Source organism: Haliotis cracherodii, unplaced genomic scaffold (assembly GCF_022045235.1).
Source record: "Haliotis cracherodii isolate W230 unplaced genomic scaffold, xgHalCrac1.p SCAF_18, whole genome shotgun sequence".
Classification (NCBI taxonomy): Eukaryota; Metazoa; Mollusca; class Gastropoda; order Lepetellida; family Haliotidae; genus Haliotis; species Haliotis cracherodii.
This window is the reverse complement of record NW_027266273.1, coordinates 14,105,917-14,122,858: the sequence shown is the minus strand read 5'-3', so window position 1 is coordinate 14,122,858 and position 16,942 is coordinate 14,105,917. Positions and strand designations below refer to the sequence as shown.

Sequence of the window (16,942 nt, the reverse complement as noted above, 5' to 3'; positions counted from 1 at the left end):
ATTCCTTCTGTGATTTCAGATTGTCAGTATTCCACAGCAAGCCGTCAAAGCGAGCGTTATCCCAGCCTTGTTATAGCTGTGATAGATACAATCATCTCTGATCAATCTCGGAGGAGTTTCGGAGATCATTTACGAGGCGTTGCCCCACACAAGCGTTGGCAACAACAGTAACGGTATCTAACGTGTGCCGTTATGTCAGGGTGTTGGCTTCATTTTGTTATGGCATACGAATATGAATATCTTTTATGCTTTGACGTTTTAATTTACCAATCATAACTGCCGATTCATTCCTCACAATTATATGGGTAGCTACATCGACCTAGGCGCCGGAATTGCCCTTGTAGAGTAGCGTCCGTTAGCGTTGGTTTCTGGTTTGTCAGCACCACGCCCGTGCGTTTCACCAGAGGTAAACGTCTAAAATCAGCGTCACTTCGGGAGTTCCTCCCACATCAAGCTGACCAATCTCATTAAAATGAGCTAAGTTCTCGCTGCCGCTAAACAAAGATTTGCGGACATCGCACTACGGGTCACGTCAGAACGATCTTTCGCGAACTTTGACCGACCACTGAAACGACTACCAAGAAGTTGACATCAGCCAATTAGAAAGCAGCTTTCTCGAGCTTTACGGCACTCGTTTCAACTTGGCGAGTTTCATTTCAGACTACGCCTGAAAAATATGTTGACACAGTTCTCCATTAAAATTTAAAAAAAACTAAACAAACGAACATTCCGGAATGTCTAATATATGGTTGCGATTGTATGGCAGTGCTTCCCACGTACTGTGCAACGCCTCCTCCGTTCAAATGTTTATCCCACGAAAGCGAGAGAGAGACGATAATTTTAACGGAATCAGCTGTACGGGCCGTAGCTGTCGTTCGGAATATCCCGTGTTAACGTTTTCGAGGTTGCATGATTAGAAAACACATTCTGACTGTCACTTTCATGATCTGGTAAGCGACGCTTTGATTGGTCGGATGAAAGGTCGCTCTGGTGTGACACGTAATGGGATGTCCTCAGATCTTTGTTTAGCGATAGCGAGAACTAAGATCTGATTTTAATGAGATTGAGCTGACCTACCATTCCATGACAGAGATAATGTTCAAGCAGCGCCAAACTCATTTACTCACGCAAAGTCATCATTTCTAAGTGACTGAGAGAGTGAACTTGTTGGGTTTTACGCAGCTTTAAACGGTATTTCGCACACGGGTCAGCTTACTATGGGAGCAAAGCCAGATGTACACGTCAACAGGTTTGATGATCGGCCATGGGGTATGATTAAAAGCGACAAAACCCTTAACAAATCATCAGAAATCATGCTTGTACGATTCCGACTATATCCCCAGCATGAGTTTATGAATCACTTTCAAAATAGTGATGATACCAGGTATTCGCGAATAGGTTACCATATCCACCCGTCACAAACACATGCAAAGGCAAGCCAATTGTTCACTTGAGTGAAAAAGATCAGGTTTGTTGGTCTGGATAGGTCTGAGGGTGTATACGGGCCTATTACAAAGAATTTTGTATTTATCATTTTCCATGACGCCCTGTATATATTCTGGTTCGTACCATGGATGGACCTCAGTGTCAAAACCACAAGCATGGCGAAGACGGTAATAAGAGGATCGAGCATTAAATTCATTCCATTATCTACATTTCATATTTACATTTTGATGCAAAATCACACATTGGCGGTTTCAAGTGGAGTTATTTATTATGATTAGTATGATTGTTCTGATTTACCTTATATCCTAGCAGCGTCTCTTCCGCAAGGCCAGTGCTGACGCCCTGCCAGGCTACGTACACACTATCTGAGGAGTGCGAGTGGATCTCAACGTATCTCGGGTATAGCAGTGGAGCTGGCAGAATAAAACATAATGATGTGAAACATCCGGCAGTACAGATAAAGTGAGCGAGTGAGTTGGGTTTACGCCGCTTTTAACAGTATTCCAGTCATATCACGGCGTGTCAGCTTAATGTGGGAGGAAAGCCCAAAGTGATCACAGGTCTTAGACGTTTACCACTTCGGTGAAACCCACGAGCACGGGTATGATGCTGACAAACATAGAAACATAATCGGGGCGAACCAGCATTCGAACCCACAATCATAGATTTCTTGCATGCCGTTGTGCAGGTCTTAGACGTCCATCACTCTGATGAAACCCGCGAGAACGGATATAGTCCTGACAAACCTAGAAACACAATCGGGGTAAACCGGGATTCGAACTCACGACCTTAGGTTTCTGGCGTGCCCAGGGGACGCAACTCTGCACAGCGTATTGCGGGGACTTAGACGACTGGGCCACCCGTTCCCCTTGTACTGATGCGGTACTCTTACCTCACGTGAATGTACTGCGGTATTCCTACTGAAGTGAAGGTATTCATGCGGTACTCCTACCTGAAGTGAAGGTACTGATGCGGTACTCCTACCTGAAGTGAAGGTATTCATGCGGTACTCCTACCTGAAGTGAAGGTACTGATGCGGTACTCCTACCTGAAGTGAAGGTACTGATGCGGTACTCCTCTCCCCGAGGTCCGAGTCCTGCGGTATTGAATACCTGGACGTTCACCCAGTAGTCTCCGTCTGGCTGCAGACCGATGACCAGTCCGCCGTCCAACTGGCCGTAGTGGGAGATGGAGTTGAGAATTGGATCCTCCTCGCCCTCCAGGTAGTAGTTGATCTGTAGACGTAGACGGTCTCACTGACGTCAATGACATCGTCATTTCATACATACATAAAGACATGTTTCAAAGCAGTCAATGTTTTGTCGCTATTCGATCGACATCGTGTTTTGTTACGTGATAAAAACTGACGTATGTGTAGACGTAGTTATAGTCGTAATATTGCTCGTAGTCGTAGAAATGTGAGTAAGTGCTCGTAGTAGTAGAGAAAGCAGTCGTAGAATTCGTCGATGTAGTAGTTGTGAAGAGACCTATGACGATCCTGGTGAGAATGCTTGCCGTAACAGCGACCATGCTTGTCGTAACGGGACTATGCTTGCCATAACAGCGACCATGCTTCTCGTAAGAGGCGACTAACGGGATCGGGTGGTAAGGCTCGCTGACTTAATTGATGCATGTCATCGTATCCCAATCGCGTAGATCGATGCTCATGCTGTCAATCACTGGATTGTTTGGTCCTGACTCGAATATTTTCAGACCGCCGTCATATAGCTGGAATATTGCTTTAGTGCGGCGTTAAACAACAAACAAACAAACAAGCAAATCTTCTCTTCCGTTTTAACCTACCTGGTACCCCTGCACTCTGCCCTTCATCGCTTGCCGTGTATCGGGCACAGGGTCCCACGTCACCATGATGGCTGTACCGTTGTAAGAGTCGCCGTTCAGATTGGTCGGTGTCGCTGTCGGCACTAGAAAAACACGCTCAATATAAATTAAGCTCAGATAGGAGGAATTTATATCAGGATATTTCCTTAAACGGGGTTAACTTATGTTGCTTTGACATTTATGAACAGATAAACTGCCAGGCAAAAGAAAGTGTACACTTGAAAAATGGATTTAACCAAAACATTACAAACTTTATCAAAACGTTACTAGGCTGAAAACTGTCACCGAAACAATTCAAAGGTAAGGTCCAAAACATAACTATGACACCCCTACCAAATACATCACTATCGAATAAATATATGTTTCAATTTTAGCCGCTAACAAAGGCCCTGGGACTATATCCTAATCAGATGGAGATAGTACACGCAGGCTTATGAGGGGTACTGAAAGAAACGTACTGTCCTCTGCCGACAACACGACGTTGATGGTGGAGTTGGGACCCTGCCCGAGACTGTTGAAGGCTGCCACCATCACCTCATACTCCAAGTAGTAGTTTTCACCGCCGACCGTCGTCACCCACTCCCCCACATGACCTTCCACCGAGCCCTGAAACATACAGATGACAAGATGAGTGAGTGAGTGAGTTTGGTTTATCGCCGCTTTTAACAGTATTCCAGCTTATTGTGGGAGGAAAGCCCGAAGTGATGCAGGTCTCAGACGTTTACCACTTTGGTGAAACCCACGAGCACGGGCATGGTGCTGAGAAACCTAGAAACATAATCGGGGCGAACCGGGATTCGAACCCACAATCACAGGTTTCTGGCGTGCCAAAGGGACGCAACTGTGCATGGCGAATCGCTGCGCCTTAGACGACTGGGCCACCCCTGCCCCCAGATAACAAGATGAATGTGCAAGGACAGACTACGTTTGGGGGTGGGTACGGGTGCGGGTGCGGGTACGGGTGTGTGGGTTGGAAGGGGGATTGTTTCTGATTTTGGGTCCAAATATTCAGGTCGGTAGGTCGAAAAAATCAACAACAAAACTTCAATTTCAAATAAGGTTTTTGATTTCCTCAAAATGTTAGGTAGGAAGGGAAAAACGTAGGGCAGGAGGAACTGGGATTCGTCGTAATTTGTTTTGCTGTGAAGATTTTAAAGTAATGATTAAAGTATTATATATCTATATAGAATGCGGTAGGATATGAGTGTCTTTTTAAACATTTTATTTATTTCTGGTTGACGGAATGAAAAACACCCACCACTTTTTTTACGTCAAGTCGGCGGATTCCTAAACTAAGTTTAAAAACAAGTCTGGCCTAAAATGTCAAAATATATGACAAGAACACGTATTTCGTTATTAAATTCCATGCACCCGACATTAGAGCTGAACATTACGCCAAAGGGTTGATAGATCCATAACCTTCCGATATTGCTTATTTTGATTATGTTGTGTAGAAATAATATGGCTTTATTCTGCTGGCTCATTGAAAAGAACACGATATGATTTTAAAAAATGCAGCAAAGAGGGTTTGGGTGGTCCTTGCAGTCAGGCTGCTTAGGCTATGATGATGATGATGATGATGATGATGATGATCATTGTTATTGTTACATCCAGATTGACTGAAATCAGTACCTTCTGCCAAAGTCCGCCACTGTCCGTCTGTTTCCGGAAGTAAATCATGTAGCCCAGATCATCTCCATTGAGGTCTTCCAAATGCAGAGGCTGGGACAAAGGTCAACAGGGTAGAGACAAGACAATTGCAATATAAAACCGCAAACTCCTTTCGGACATACAAATCACATCGAGTTATCCATGACAGCAGGTTCCCGTTATCTGACATAAAGGACCTAACCTTAGACACAGGATATGCTTTGATCACTGCTTCTTCTTACATGTCAATGAAACCCATGAGCACGGATATGATGCTGACAAACCTAGAAATATAATCGGGGCGAACCTGGATTCGAACCCACAAACTGGCGTGCTGAAGGATAGCAAATATGCAGAGCGAATTGCGACGCCTAGATGACTGGGCCACCAGTGTCCCCTCCTGTGAAAGGGGCAGCGGAACATTTCAATATTTTTGCACAAAAAATGTTGTTAAGGTAGTCAAGCATGTCCTGCGAACCATATATAGTTTTGGGTAAATCCTGAAGACTACTCAATACCTACACTGTGTACTTATTGTATGAGAGGTGGATGAAACGTTCAGAGCCAGAACTATGATGGATCGCATTCATTGAATCGCTTGCTAATTCTTTTTCAGCATAATCCCTTCCAAGGGCCACACTTCTGTCAACGATGACAGTCAATCTTATTAAAATCAGATGTTAGTTCTCGCTATCGCCAAACAAAGATCTGAGGACATCCCATTACGGATCACGTCCCGACGACCTTTCACCCGACCAATCGAAGCGTCGCTTACCAGATCTTGAAAGTGACAGTCGAAATGGGTTTTCTAATCAAAATTATCGTATATCTCTCGCTTCCGTGGGATAAACATTTGGATGGAGGGGGCGTTGCACAGTACGTAGGAAGCGCTGCCATACAATCGCAAACATATATTAGACATTCCGGAATGTTCGTTTGTTTAGTTTTCAAAATTTTAATGGAGAACTTTGTCAACATATTTTTCAGGCGTAGTCTGAAATGAAAGTCGACAAGTTGAAACTAGTACCGTAAAGCTCGAGAAAGCTGCTTTTTAATTGGTTGATGTCGACTTCTTCTTAGAAATTTCAGTGGTCGTCCAAAGTTCGCGAAATGTCGTTCTGACGTGACCTGTAATGGGATGTCCTCAGGTCTTTGTTTAGCGGCAGCGAGAACTTTTTATTTTATTTTTCTTCTGATTTTAATGAGATTGCGATGATAGTGGACCTAGATCCCACCAGTCTAGGATGCTTCCTGCTGGGGAAGTTAACGTCCGCAATACTCCATTTATGAGCGAGGTGGAAACATGTGCATTCTGCTTGCAAGTATCAGCATCAATACATAAGTCACCAGACAGAGTTATCCCAGCTGCTTGGTAAAAGCAGCCCCATGGATACTGGGGATAGAATACACCCCCAGCACTCATTGCTGGTCGTAAGAGCCGCCTCGTGTTCAGGCTCTGTGACCTGGTTGTCTGCGTGGATCATTGCGCGTCTTCAGACACTGGTTTGCCTGCTACTGACAAGATCATTTACAGGCCGCCGTGAGATAGCTGGAGTATTGCTGACTAGATCGCCTCCCATTCACAAACTGATTCTTGTCAATTCATCCATTTTACTGATATGACGACTCGCATGACTAAGCCAACTGTTGTCACAGTCCCAGTTTCATTCAAACACCACCTTGACGACTAATATAAAGTACAGTAATCTAAGGTCGAGGATATTGGTGCTTTAATGTCTCGCTTTATGTTCAAGGTCAGTGTCAATTGCTCATAACTAGCGGTATACCAATGACATAGCCAATGAGAGTTACCTCCCCAACAGTGGAAATGTGCGTATGAAACTGGTTCCACAGTTAGTACGCGAAGCCAGGCTTAGCGCGATTTTGCCTTCTACTGGTTCAGGTAGACAGGAACCCAGTCTATGTGAGTATGAACCAGCTCTCGCACCTTGTTTCTCCAATATGTGTGCCACCTATCGGATGATGGTCTTAATTACCAAACATTACAGATACTTTCCTCCGACTCACCTCCCACGTGACCTTGAGCGCCCCCACTGTGCCTCCTCCACCTCCAACGTCTTGTGGGGCCACGACAGGAGCTGCGTTAGGGATCTTGTATGTTGCTGCATGAAATAAGGGTAGCGAGGGGTTTGGTGACGAACTAGCTGCTGCATCTCTTATTACTGACTTATCCCGTATAACATGTCTTTCCCCGTTGGATAGAATTGATCCCAGCAAGCAATATGCTTGTACGAGGCGATCCACTGGTCGGGTGTCAGGTTCTTTTTCATGGTTCATAGCGTGTCATCCTACACCGACCGGGTTAGGCGTTGCTCATAATATCAATCACCTATTTGTCTGGTCCATATTCGATTACTTACCTGCCGGGCGGTCGGGTAGCCTAGTGGTTAAAGCGTTCGCTCGTCACGCCGAAGACCCGGGTTCGATTCCCGTCATGGGTACAATGTGTGAAGCCCATTTTTGATGTTTCCCGCCGTGATATTGCTGGAATATTGCTTAAAGCGGCGTAAAACCAAACTCACTCACTCACTTACCTGCCGCCACAGATGGAATATTTCTAAAGGCGATATTAAGATTAACAATTATGATTAGCGTAAAAGCCTACTTAAATAACATCGGTTTATCACAATGGATGATCTTGCTGGATTTTGTGTCAATGTATCAACGGGCGTGGTTGTTTGTTCATGCTGTCAATCATTGGTTTATCTGACTATGGTGCCGTAATAAAGTTTACATATTGCTAACTGCGGCTTAAAACAGTTTTATATCACACACTATTATTAATTATTGCAATCTCCCCCGACCCGACTTACATGAATGCACACTAGGAATCCCACTTCCGTACATGTTGCTGGCTATGACCCGGAAGTTGTAGGATGACCCGGGTCTGAGGCTGCCGAGTTGTGCAAAGCGCCTGTCTGGATAAGTGCTGTCTACTGCAACTTCGTTGGGAATACCTGGAACATAACGTGAGATGGAGGTAGAGTAAAATGCACGATAGGGACGCCCGAATTAGCGCCAGTTTTATTGTGCTTGCCCACCGAGATACCATGCCACAGTTGGATATCGATTCCTCATCCAGACACAGTATACCGACTCCGAGTTTACCAGTCCTTGTTTTAACTCCTTAATCCCGAGAACCAGGCAGGGTAACAACAAGTACTGTCTTTTTGGTATGACGTACGCGGTCGGGGATCGAACCACCGGGGGTGTTAAGGGGATCGTTATTCAGTTCATTGTCACTTTAGGATGGTTTGTTATAAATGAGTATTCGATATATGGGACTTATCCGAAGGTACTGTATTGTGTTTGCTCACCATCTAGAATGACCCTCCATTCCGGCCGGTAATCTGTACGAAACTGGACAGCAAATGACGTCACAGGCATGCCGTGAGTTGTCCCGATTGTCCAGGTGACAGTTGCTAATCTTCCTGTTATCTCTGCAAATACTCCAGCTGGTTCTCCCGGTGGCCCTGAACAGACAGGTTTGGAATGCATGTAACTACTGATATTCCTTCCCCAGACAAGAAAACATGGAGCAGTCAATAAGATACATACATGAGTGCATATCGCTCCCATGTATAACATGCTTGCTGTAAAAGGCGACTATGCTTGTGGTAAGAGGCGACTAACGGGACCTGGTGTTCAGACTGACTGACTTGGTTGATGCATGTCATCGATCCCAATTGCGTGGATCGATGCTCATGATATTAATCACTGGATTGTCCGGTCCAGACTCGATCATTTACAGACCGCCGTCATATAGCTGGAATATTGCCGAGTGCGGCGTTAAACAACCAACCAACCAACCAACCAACCCATGAATAAATGCATGCTTAAACAAGCATGCTAAATAAGAGTAACATATCAAAGGGTTATTCTATTGTAGTGAGTGTGTAAGGTTTTACGCCGCTATAGCAAAATTGCAGCAATACCACGGCGTGGGACACCGGAAAATGGGCTTTACAAATTGTATCCATGTGGGGAATCGAACCCGGGTCTTCGGCGTGACGAACCAACGCTTTAACCACTAGGCCACCCGACCGCCCCTGTTATTCTATTGGAAATTTACAAGCGTGTGAGATTTAACACAGCTGGGAATAATATTTCCGTCATATCATGGCGTGTCAACTAGATGTGAATGGTACAAGTATCTATAGTTTCAATAGGGGGCACGGGTGGCCCAGTCGTCTAAGGAGCCGCGATTCGCGGTGCAGAGTTGCGCCCCATGGGCACGCCAGAAACCTATGGTTGTGGGTTCGAATCCAGGTTCGCCCCGATTATGTTTCTAGGTTTGTCAGCACCATACCTGTGCTTGTGGGTTTCACCGAATTTGTAAACGTCTGAGACCTGCATCCCTTCGGGCTTTCCTCCCACATTAAGCTGTAATACTGTTAAAAGCGGCGATAAACCCAAGTCACTCACTCACTATAGTTTCAATAATCAATATCCGAGCTACATCACGGCGGTATGTAAACAATCGTGTTGTGACCAGATAAACCAGTGGTTGATGTCAATGTCGATGAACAAAGGCCACGCCGTCGATGACGCAGATTCAACCAAGTCACCGAGCCTGACAACCCGATCCATGTTAATCACCTGGTACAACAAGCATAGGTTTCAATTTCTACCCTTGAATTCCCACAGCGATTAACGTATTAGCGGATCCTGGAGGCTAAGGGACGCAATTCAGCACAGCGAGCGTCCTTGACCTTTCCTTCGTATTTTAATAGCAATTTTTTTCTTTGTTTTCAGTTGATTCGTATGATACTTACCTAAAACAGTGAGCACTGCTGACAAGGATGCTTTGTCCTGCACAGTTTGAGCGTTACAAGTGTACACCCCGTGATGTTTAAACTGGGCGTTCTTGATGTAAATCCCTGGGCCCATTTCTCGCCTACCCTGACAAGTAAAGCAACGGAGGTAGAGAAATCACACAATGACTATTAAAACAAAGGGACACAAAGTGAGGTGAAATGGGGTTTTAACGTCGCGTCCAAGATTATTGCACTCATATAGCGACGTGCATGTACCAGTGTTTGTGTGGCTGCTTGTAATAGTCCGGACTGATCCCGATTTATAGTGCGAGCTCACTGAGATACCATGCCGCAGTTTAACATGAATACCCCACTCAGACACAGTATACTGACTCCGAGCCGACCATTCCTTGTTTTAGCCCCTTAATGCCGAGCGCCAGACAGGGTAACAACAAGTTGAATGGGTCATGGATATTTATCATCAAATAGAAAGCGGATATACACTGAGTACTTGAGAATGTTGTCCGACATGATACACCTATGTTCCCGAAGTTCAGCGGAGATGGTTTGGCAATGCAGTGAATGGCCCTCTAGACATTAATTTGCTTCATTTCAATAATATGTCAAAGAATTCATATTGATTAAGGAAAAACATTATTGTGCTTTGTTGTGATATGTTTCATATTTCAATTACGTATTCAGTTTGTACGAAACAAACTGTTTATCCTGGAAGTCAACTGAAGGCTAGATTGATCATCGAGAGTAAGTATCTGAGAAAGAGATTTTCGCATTCATTTTGCAGCTCCAAGACGATACCTCAGAAAAGTGAGGATCCTTGTCGGTGTCGATCATGACGTTGTTGAAGTACCAGATGTACACGAGGTCGTGTGATTGACGGTTAAAGGACGCTTGGCAGAAGAGGAAAGCTGTGTTGTTTTGAACGACCCGGGTGCCGCTCGGACTGATGGTCAGGGTCGTCCGCTCTGAAACACAGTTGACAATGAAGTGTGTATACACTTAAAATGTGCTTGCAACATTATATATACGTATTTATATTCGTATATATCAGTTTTGTTAATAGACATTATGTAAGTGTATCAATTTACGTTACGGAATGGAAACTCGATCTTTGGATAATTATATAAATTACAATAAGATGACGTGACCGTATATGAGCATCAGTCATAGAAGTTAGCCGTTCTTCTAACCAAAGACATCGCTTCGATTCACAACATTCCCACCACTGTCCCCTGTCACCTGTCACCACAAAATATCGACAGAAAACCCGATTACCTCACTCACCCATGCCTTTCACCTGTATGCTCTACCATGTGTCAATATAATACGTAGTTAAACGTGCTCTATTTTGTCTGTTGTTTAACAACGCACTAAGCAATATTCCAGCTATATGACGGCGGTCTGTAAGTAATCGAGTCTTGACCAGACAAGCCAGTGATTAACATCATGAGCATCAACCCACGCAATTGGGATACGATGACATGCATCAACAAAGTCAGTGAGTCTGACCACATGATCCCCTTAATCGCCTCTTACGACAAGTATGGGTTGCTGAGGACCAATTCTATCCTTTACGGGTCTCAAACATACTCACCTACAACTTCCAGTTTCCCGCCACTGGAGGCACTTCCTTTGTCGTTGGTAGCTGTACATTCGTAATGTCCGGCATCTGAGCCTGTGACATCTTTAATCAACAGGTTACCATTGGCCAACAGCTGGAGATGTCCCGCCACGCCGGTTGATAACCCTAAACTACGTCCGTCTTTCTTCCATGTTATTTCCGGTTTGGGCGCGGCTTCTGGTTGACAGATGACCGTTGCATTTCCTCCAACTGTGGCCAGCTGAGACGGATCGACAGGGTGCTTGGCAAACGTTGGCGCAAACTCTGAGAATGAAAGAATGAAATAACGTACATATTAGATCGATTCGGTTGTCCAGTAGCGTTGACCAGTTATTGTGAATCACAGTTGTGTGCAATCTGTCCGCATATATGCGCGACCAAGTGCCAGCTTTTCAGGTTTCTGTTTCCAACAGTTTTCTTTAAGACTATTTCAACGCGCACTGAAGACGGCGGAGAGCTTACGATTCTGTTTAGGTGAGATAAAATGCGGTTTAACGTCGCGTCCAAGATTATTGCACTTATATAGCGAGGTGGCTGCCGATTTTATAGTGCCAGCCCACTGAGATACCATGCCGCAGTGTAACACGAATATCCCACTCAGATACAGTATACTGCCTCCGACCCGATCAGTCTTGTTTTAGCCCCTAAATGCCAGGCGCCAGGCAGAGTAACAACACGTACCATCTTTTAATGTTTTTTTTTATATGACGCGGGTGGGCATCGAACCCCAGACCGTCAGCTACCTGGGCAGACACTCCACCATTAGACCACGGAGGCGGTCGATTCTGTTTAGAATGAGGTCACAAGAATACGACTGTCGTCAATCAATGCGGATTGTTCCAGGACAGTTTAACATAATCGTCAACACAGAAGGAGCACGCCTTGTATGATCCCCATGAAATAGACCTACCTAGCACTCGCAGCTCAGCGCTACTGTATGTGGAACCATGCAGATTTTCTGCCGCACACTGGTACATTCCATTATGTTTCGACGGTTGAGCAGATGTGATCACGAGCACGTTCTTCTTGACTTCCACGTCCCCTGGTACAGACTAGAGAAGAAAAGTCACAGCGTTTAATAACGATCATCAAATATATTTATCAAGAGTGAAACAATAACACCGGGTGTTACTGATACAGGTATAGAAAGAGCAACAGCTGGGGTAAGTGAATGTTTTTTTAACACCGCAGTCCAGTGTCACGGTGGCTGTAAATAATCCGAGTCTGGTCAAGGCAAACTAGTATTTGATACCATGAGCAGCGACCACGTCTCCGTGTACGGTCAGGCTCCACAAGAATAGGGGCTATTCTGTCCCTGATTCCCCTGCCCCTTGCTTCCTCAACAGTTTAACAATTTTTGTATGATCTAATAATTCCAGTAGCGTATGTCGATGCTGTTTGAGGAAAAAGGACCCTCGTTTATGTTTGTATTTAAATAGCAAACCATGAGCAGTCTATGAAATATGGTTCTCAAACCACTTCAAAATATCCCCCAAAACAAACATATCTCTGTGCAAAACGTGAAGAGTGAGTTTGGGTACAAGGCCGATTTGGACATTATTTCGGTTGTATTATGGCGTCAGCTTGATGTGGGAGGACAGGTCAAAGTGATGCAGGCCGAAGATGTACCCGTGAAGATCCGGGGTAGAATAGTTATTCAGCAACCCATGCTTGCCGTAAAAGGCGACTATGCTTGTCGTAAGAGGCGAATAACGGGATCGGGTGGTCAGGCTCACTGACTTGGTTGATGGATATCATCGTATCCCAATTGCCTAGATCGATGCTCATGATATCAATCACTGGAATATCTGGTCCAGACTCGATTATTTACAGACCGCCGTCATATAGCTGTAATATTGCTGAGTGCGTCGTTAAACAACAAAGAAAGAAAGAGGTCGTATTACTCGTATATGACTTACCCAGTTAACCTGATGACCAGGGGGCTGGTGAATCTGGGATTCGAACCCAACGACCAGCGGATCCTGGCAAGGCAAACGGGATTCCACGATCTACGTTTTTGCTCGTTAGAACAACCAGAGGTTAGGTTTCTGAAATGTTATTTGAGTAAAGTGATACTAAATTATGGGCCTTAATCTTACCGTGATCAGTTGGCCATTCTTGTACCACGAATACTGAGCACGTGGGCGACCTATGACCTCGCATCTCCATGTGAGTTGACTGCCAATATCAACGTGTTGGTCTCTCAAGGGGAAGATGAAGTATGGTTTTGCTGTCAATAGTTGGCATTATTGATTAGTCATAGTATTGCACAAAATATTGCATCAATGCCATCGTAGTATTTTCATATTTTACTATAATAATTTTAAACATTTGATTCCGGGGGTGGGGTCGTGTCTGGAAGCAGTGACGAAAATATATCCTGTTTGTAAACAAAAATCCAAGTCCAACTGGATAGTTAAATTGCCGGCTCCTATAAATACCTAATATATTTTTCACAAAGCGAGGTCCTTGTTATACGTATTGTATTCGACGTACAAATCACTGCCTATTTAATTGTCATCCTTCCTAATGGCATACCTTCTATGTTGAGGTAGAAGCTCTTGGAATCCGAGGAAGAAGATCCTCTCTTCACGTGGCAGGTGTAGTTGCCGCTGTCCTCCACGGCGGCGTTAGGGATGACCATGACGCGGTTGAGGTCACTATACCGCACATTGCCGGCCATCGGAGCATCATCTCGCGTCCAGGAGTAGTACAAGGGGAGGCTGAAGGAAGGCAAGGTCATGTTTCTTTACAAAGGGACCGTGCGCTAATAGATGCTCAGCTAGTGTGGACTTTCCAGCAAACGCAAATATGCCATTTCTTTCAACATGGACGTACGACAGGCTTATCTCTACGGTCAGTTGTGAAACACGGTGTTGTTGCACGACTAACCTAAACCTACATATACATATGGGAATTACAAAAGCGTTGACACCAGAGAACATTGGTGTAAGTGCTAACGTCCCAGACACATATGGCGTAGGAGCTAACGTAGCAGAGAATATTGGCGTAAGCGCTAACATGGAAGTAAAAATTGTCCCAAACCCTGAGATCAGAAGCATCAAGCTTTATGTGTAAGACTTTGGGTTACCATTGCGATGTTCAAAGCTGTTCTACATTTTCTGCCGTGTCTCAAATTGATCAGTTTTCCCCCAACGATTTGTTCTCTAACGTATTGACGTATGGAAGGTGGAATGTCATGAAGGCCCGTACCGTCCGTATGCTAGACACTCTAATCGGATGTCCTCGCCACGGATGGGCGGGCTGGGGAACACGGCGGGGAAGTCGTTGTGGATGGTGGGACCGAAGTCGTTGGCAGCTGAAACAGAACAGTAATGGCACATTTTATCTTAATTGTTCAAAAGAGATTTTATTGACATTTAAAGCTCAAATGGATTGTACAAATATAACGCAAATTTTGTCCAATTCACGACGCCCTTTCAATAAACATATACATATATACAGACAACCAAAAATAGGGTTTATATTAGACACTGAAATAAATATCAGTGAGAATTAGTGTGAGATATGTTATTCCATATACTGAAGGACTCAAGTAAGGGAATGGATATAAGTGAGTGAGTGAGTGAGGTTTTACGCCGCTTTTAGCAATATTCCAGCAATATCACGGCGGGGGACACCAGAAATGGGCTTCACACATTGTACCCATGTCGGGAATCGAACCCGGGTCTTCGGCGCGACGAGCTAACGCTTTAACCACTAGGCTACCCGACCGCCCCAAAATGGATATAAATGGATTCCTCATATTGACGTTGCAAATGTCTCCAATGCGTGAGTGATTACAGTACAGCGCCACCTTTAGCAATATTCCAACAATGTCCCTTAGAGGGACACCAAAATGGTTTTCACACATGTAAGAATCGAACCCGGAATTTTGCGAGACGAGCGAACATTTTACCCATAGGCTTGGCGTGGGCGGGGGAGACATCAGAAAACAGTTTACTCTTTTGTTTGCTTGGATCTAAAGCATTCTTCTTTATTCTGCTGGATGCTTGGTTAGGCTAGTGGTAAAAGCATCGCTAACTCCTAATATTCGGTTCCGATATCACCTAAGTACAATGTGTGAAGCCCGGTCTTATAATACAGAGAAACAGGGAGAGAGAACAGAGAGAGAGAACACAGAGAGAGGCGTACATTGCCAACGCTAGGTTCCATTACAAACTGTACGAATCTCCTGTTCTGTGTTAATCGACGTCCTAAGCCTTAATGACAGTTAAATAGAAACCTACACTCGCTAATCAATGTTAATTTACACAGGTAACTAGATCTGTGGTTACCTGCCTGAATATCATAGCGTGACGAATGTCTATATGCTCTTTGCCAAAGTTACTGGTGAGAGTAACGACCAGGAAAAGGTGTTATTCATTAAGTATGAGTTTAGGTAATAATTCCTTGCGGTAACACTACTGAAAAGGGTGTATATTGTCAGTTGCTCTTCTGCAATAGGTCATCCTATTGTTGTCGTCATGTGTGATGCGTAGATGTAGGAGATGGCCAGGGGGATCTCACTCTACTCGGATTTCTCGCAGCGTATTTTGATATTGAAATTACTAATAGCTTCCGAAGCTGGTCATTTTAGAAATGTAAGTGTCAGTAGACGTTTACGTGTTGAGGAAACTCACGTAGCTCCGTGAGGGATGACGTCATGTGGCGCGACAAATGGATGTCTACTAATGTGTAAAATGACACGTTTCATGTTCATCTGGCATCGAAGACTGAACAGTAATATCAAATAATGATCTTTTTTTAAATTTATGAACGTTTGCTCTAGCATTGAGGGCATGAAGCAAACCGGCCGACTGCACCCTGTGACGACGGCAGTCTGGTACAGAGGTGGCGGATATGTTGACAGAACTTAGGTTGTACCAGAGCTGACTCCATGTATAGCCACAATAGCTTGACAGCTTATGACACCTTGTCTTTCTACATAAGTACATTAACCTCATTTTATTGTTACATTAAATACACGTCAGTCTTTCTTATTCATGAACAATATATTAATATTAAATAATATAAAATACTTTCTATCGATGGACAAGAATGCAAGTCTCTGCAAAGGGTCTGTTAAAACAGTTTTAAAGACTTCCGAGGGTAATAGTTTATGTTGATGTTGTTGTTGATGATGATGATGATGATGATGATGATGACAATTGTAATATTAATGATCATTATCATATGGGTTATATATTGTGGTTTCCACGTACTCTCTCCTGTGACAATGAGCTGGATGCCGAGGCTGGTCCGGCTGGGGGGCTGGGTGGTGGCGACTGTCTGTCCGAGCGGGGCGGTGAGTGTGACCACACAGTGATAGGCTCCGGCGTCAGACTGCTGGGTCTCCGAGAAATACAACTTCCCGTTGTTGGAGATGAACATGTATTGATTGAGGTTGGGCCGTACAAAATGGGCTGCGCTGTCCTTGAACCACTGGTAGCGGAGAACTGAAACAGTGAGTGGGTGAGTTAGTTAGTTTGATGCAGTCGACATTTAAGTGATGTATATTGAATACACACAGTGGACATTTCAGCGATTTATTGAGTACATACTGTTGACATTTAAGTGATGTATT

At 44.4% G+C, this 16,942-nt stretch overlaps 1 protein-coding gene across 2 annotated transcripts in view; it reads right to left on the bottom strand.

The window, feature by feature from the left end:
- Positions 1–16,942, bottom strand: part of LOC139465796 (contactin-like) — a 73,748-nt gene that overhangs the window by 3,272 nt on the left and 53,534 nt on the right. For both annotated transcript variants that reach the window (XM_071247713.1, XM_071247714.1), the window contains 16 exons: positions 16,581–16,814; positions 14,569–14,674; positions 13,894–14,078; positions 13,455–13,585; positions 12,266–12,407; positions 11,329–11,619; positions 10,533–10,699; positions 9,735–9,861; positions 8,277–8,432; positions 7,773–7,916; positions 6,967–7,061; positions 4,921–5,010; positions 3,747–3,894; positions 3,250–3,371; positions 2,495–2,681; positions 1,744–1,859 (listed from right to left, as the gene is read on the bottom strand). In XM_071247713.1, the coding sequence (XP_071103814.1) occupies positions 1,744–1,859; positions 2,495–2,681; positions 3,250–3,371; positions 3,747–3,894; positions 4,921–5,010; positions 6,967–7,061; positions 7,773–7,916; positions 8,277–8,432; positions 9,735–9,861; positions 10,533–10,699; positions 11,329–11,619; positions 12,266–12,407; positions 13,455–13,585; positions 13,894–14,078; positions 14,569–14,674; positions 16,581–16,814 (2,441 nt within the window). The remainder of the gene's footprint in view (positions 1–1,743; positions 1,860–2,494; positions 2,682–3,249; positions 3,372–3,746; positions 3,895–4,920; positions 5,011–6,966; positions 7,062–7,772; positions 7,917–8,276; positions 8,433–9,734; positions 9,862–10,532; positions 10,700–11,328; positions 11,620–12,265; positions 12,408–13,454; positions 13,586–13,893; positions 14,079–14,568; positions 14,675–16,580; positions 16,815–16,942) is intronic.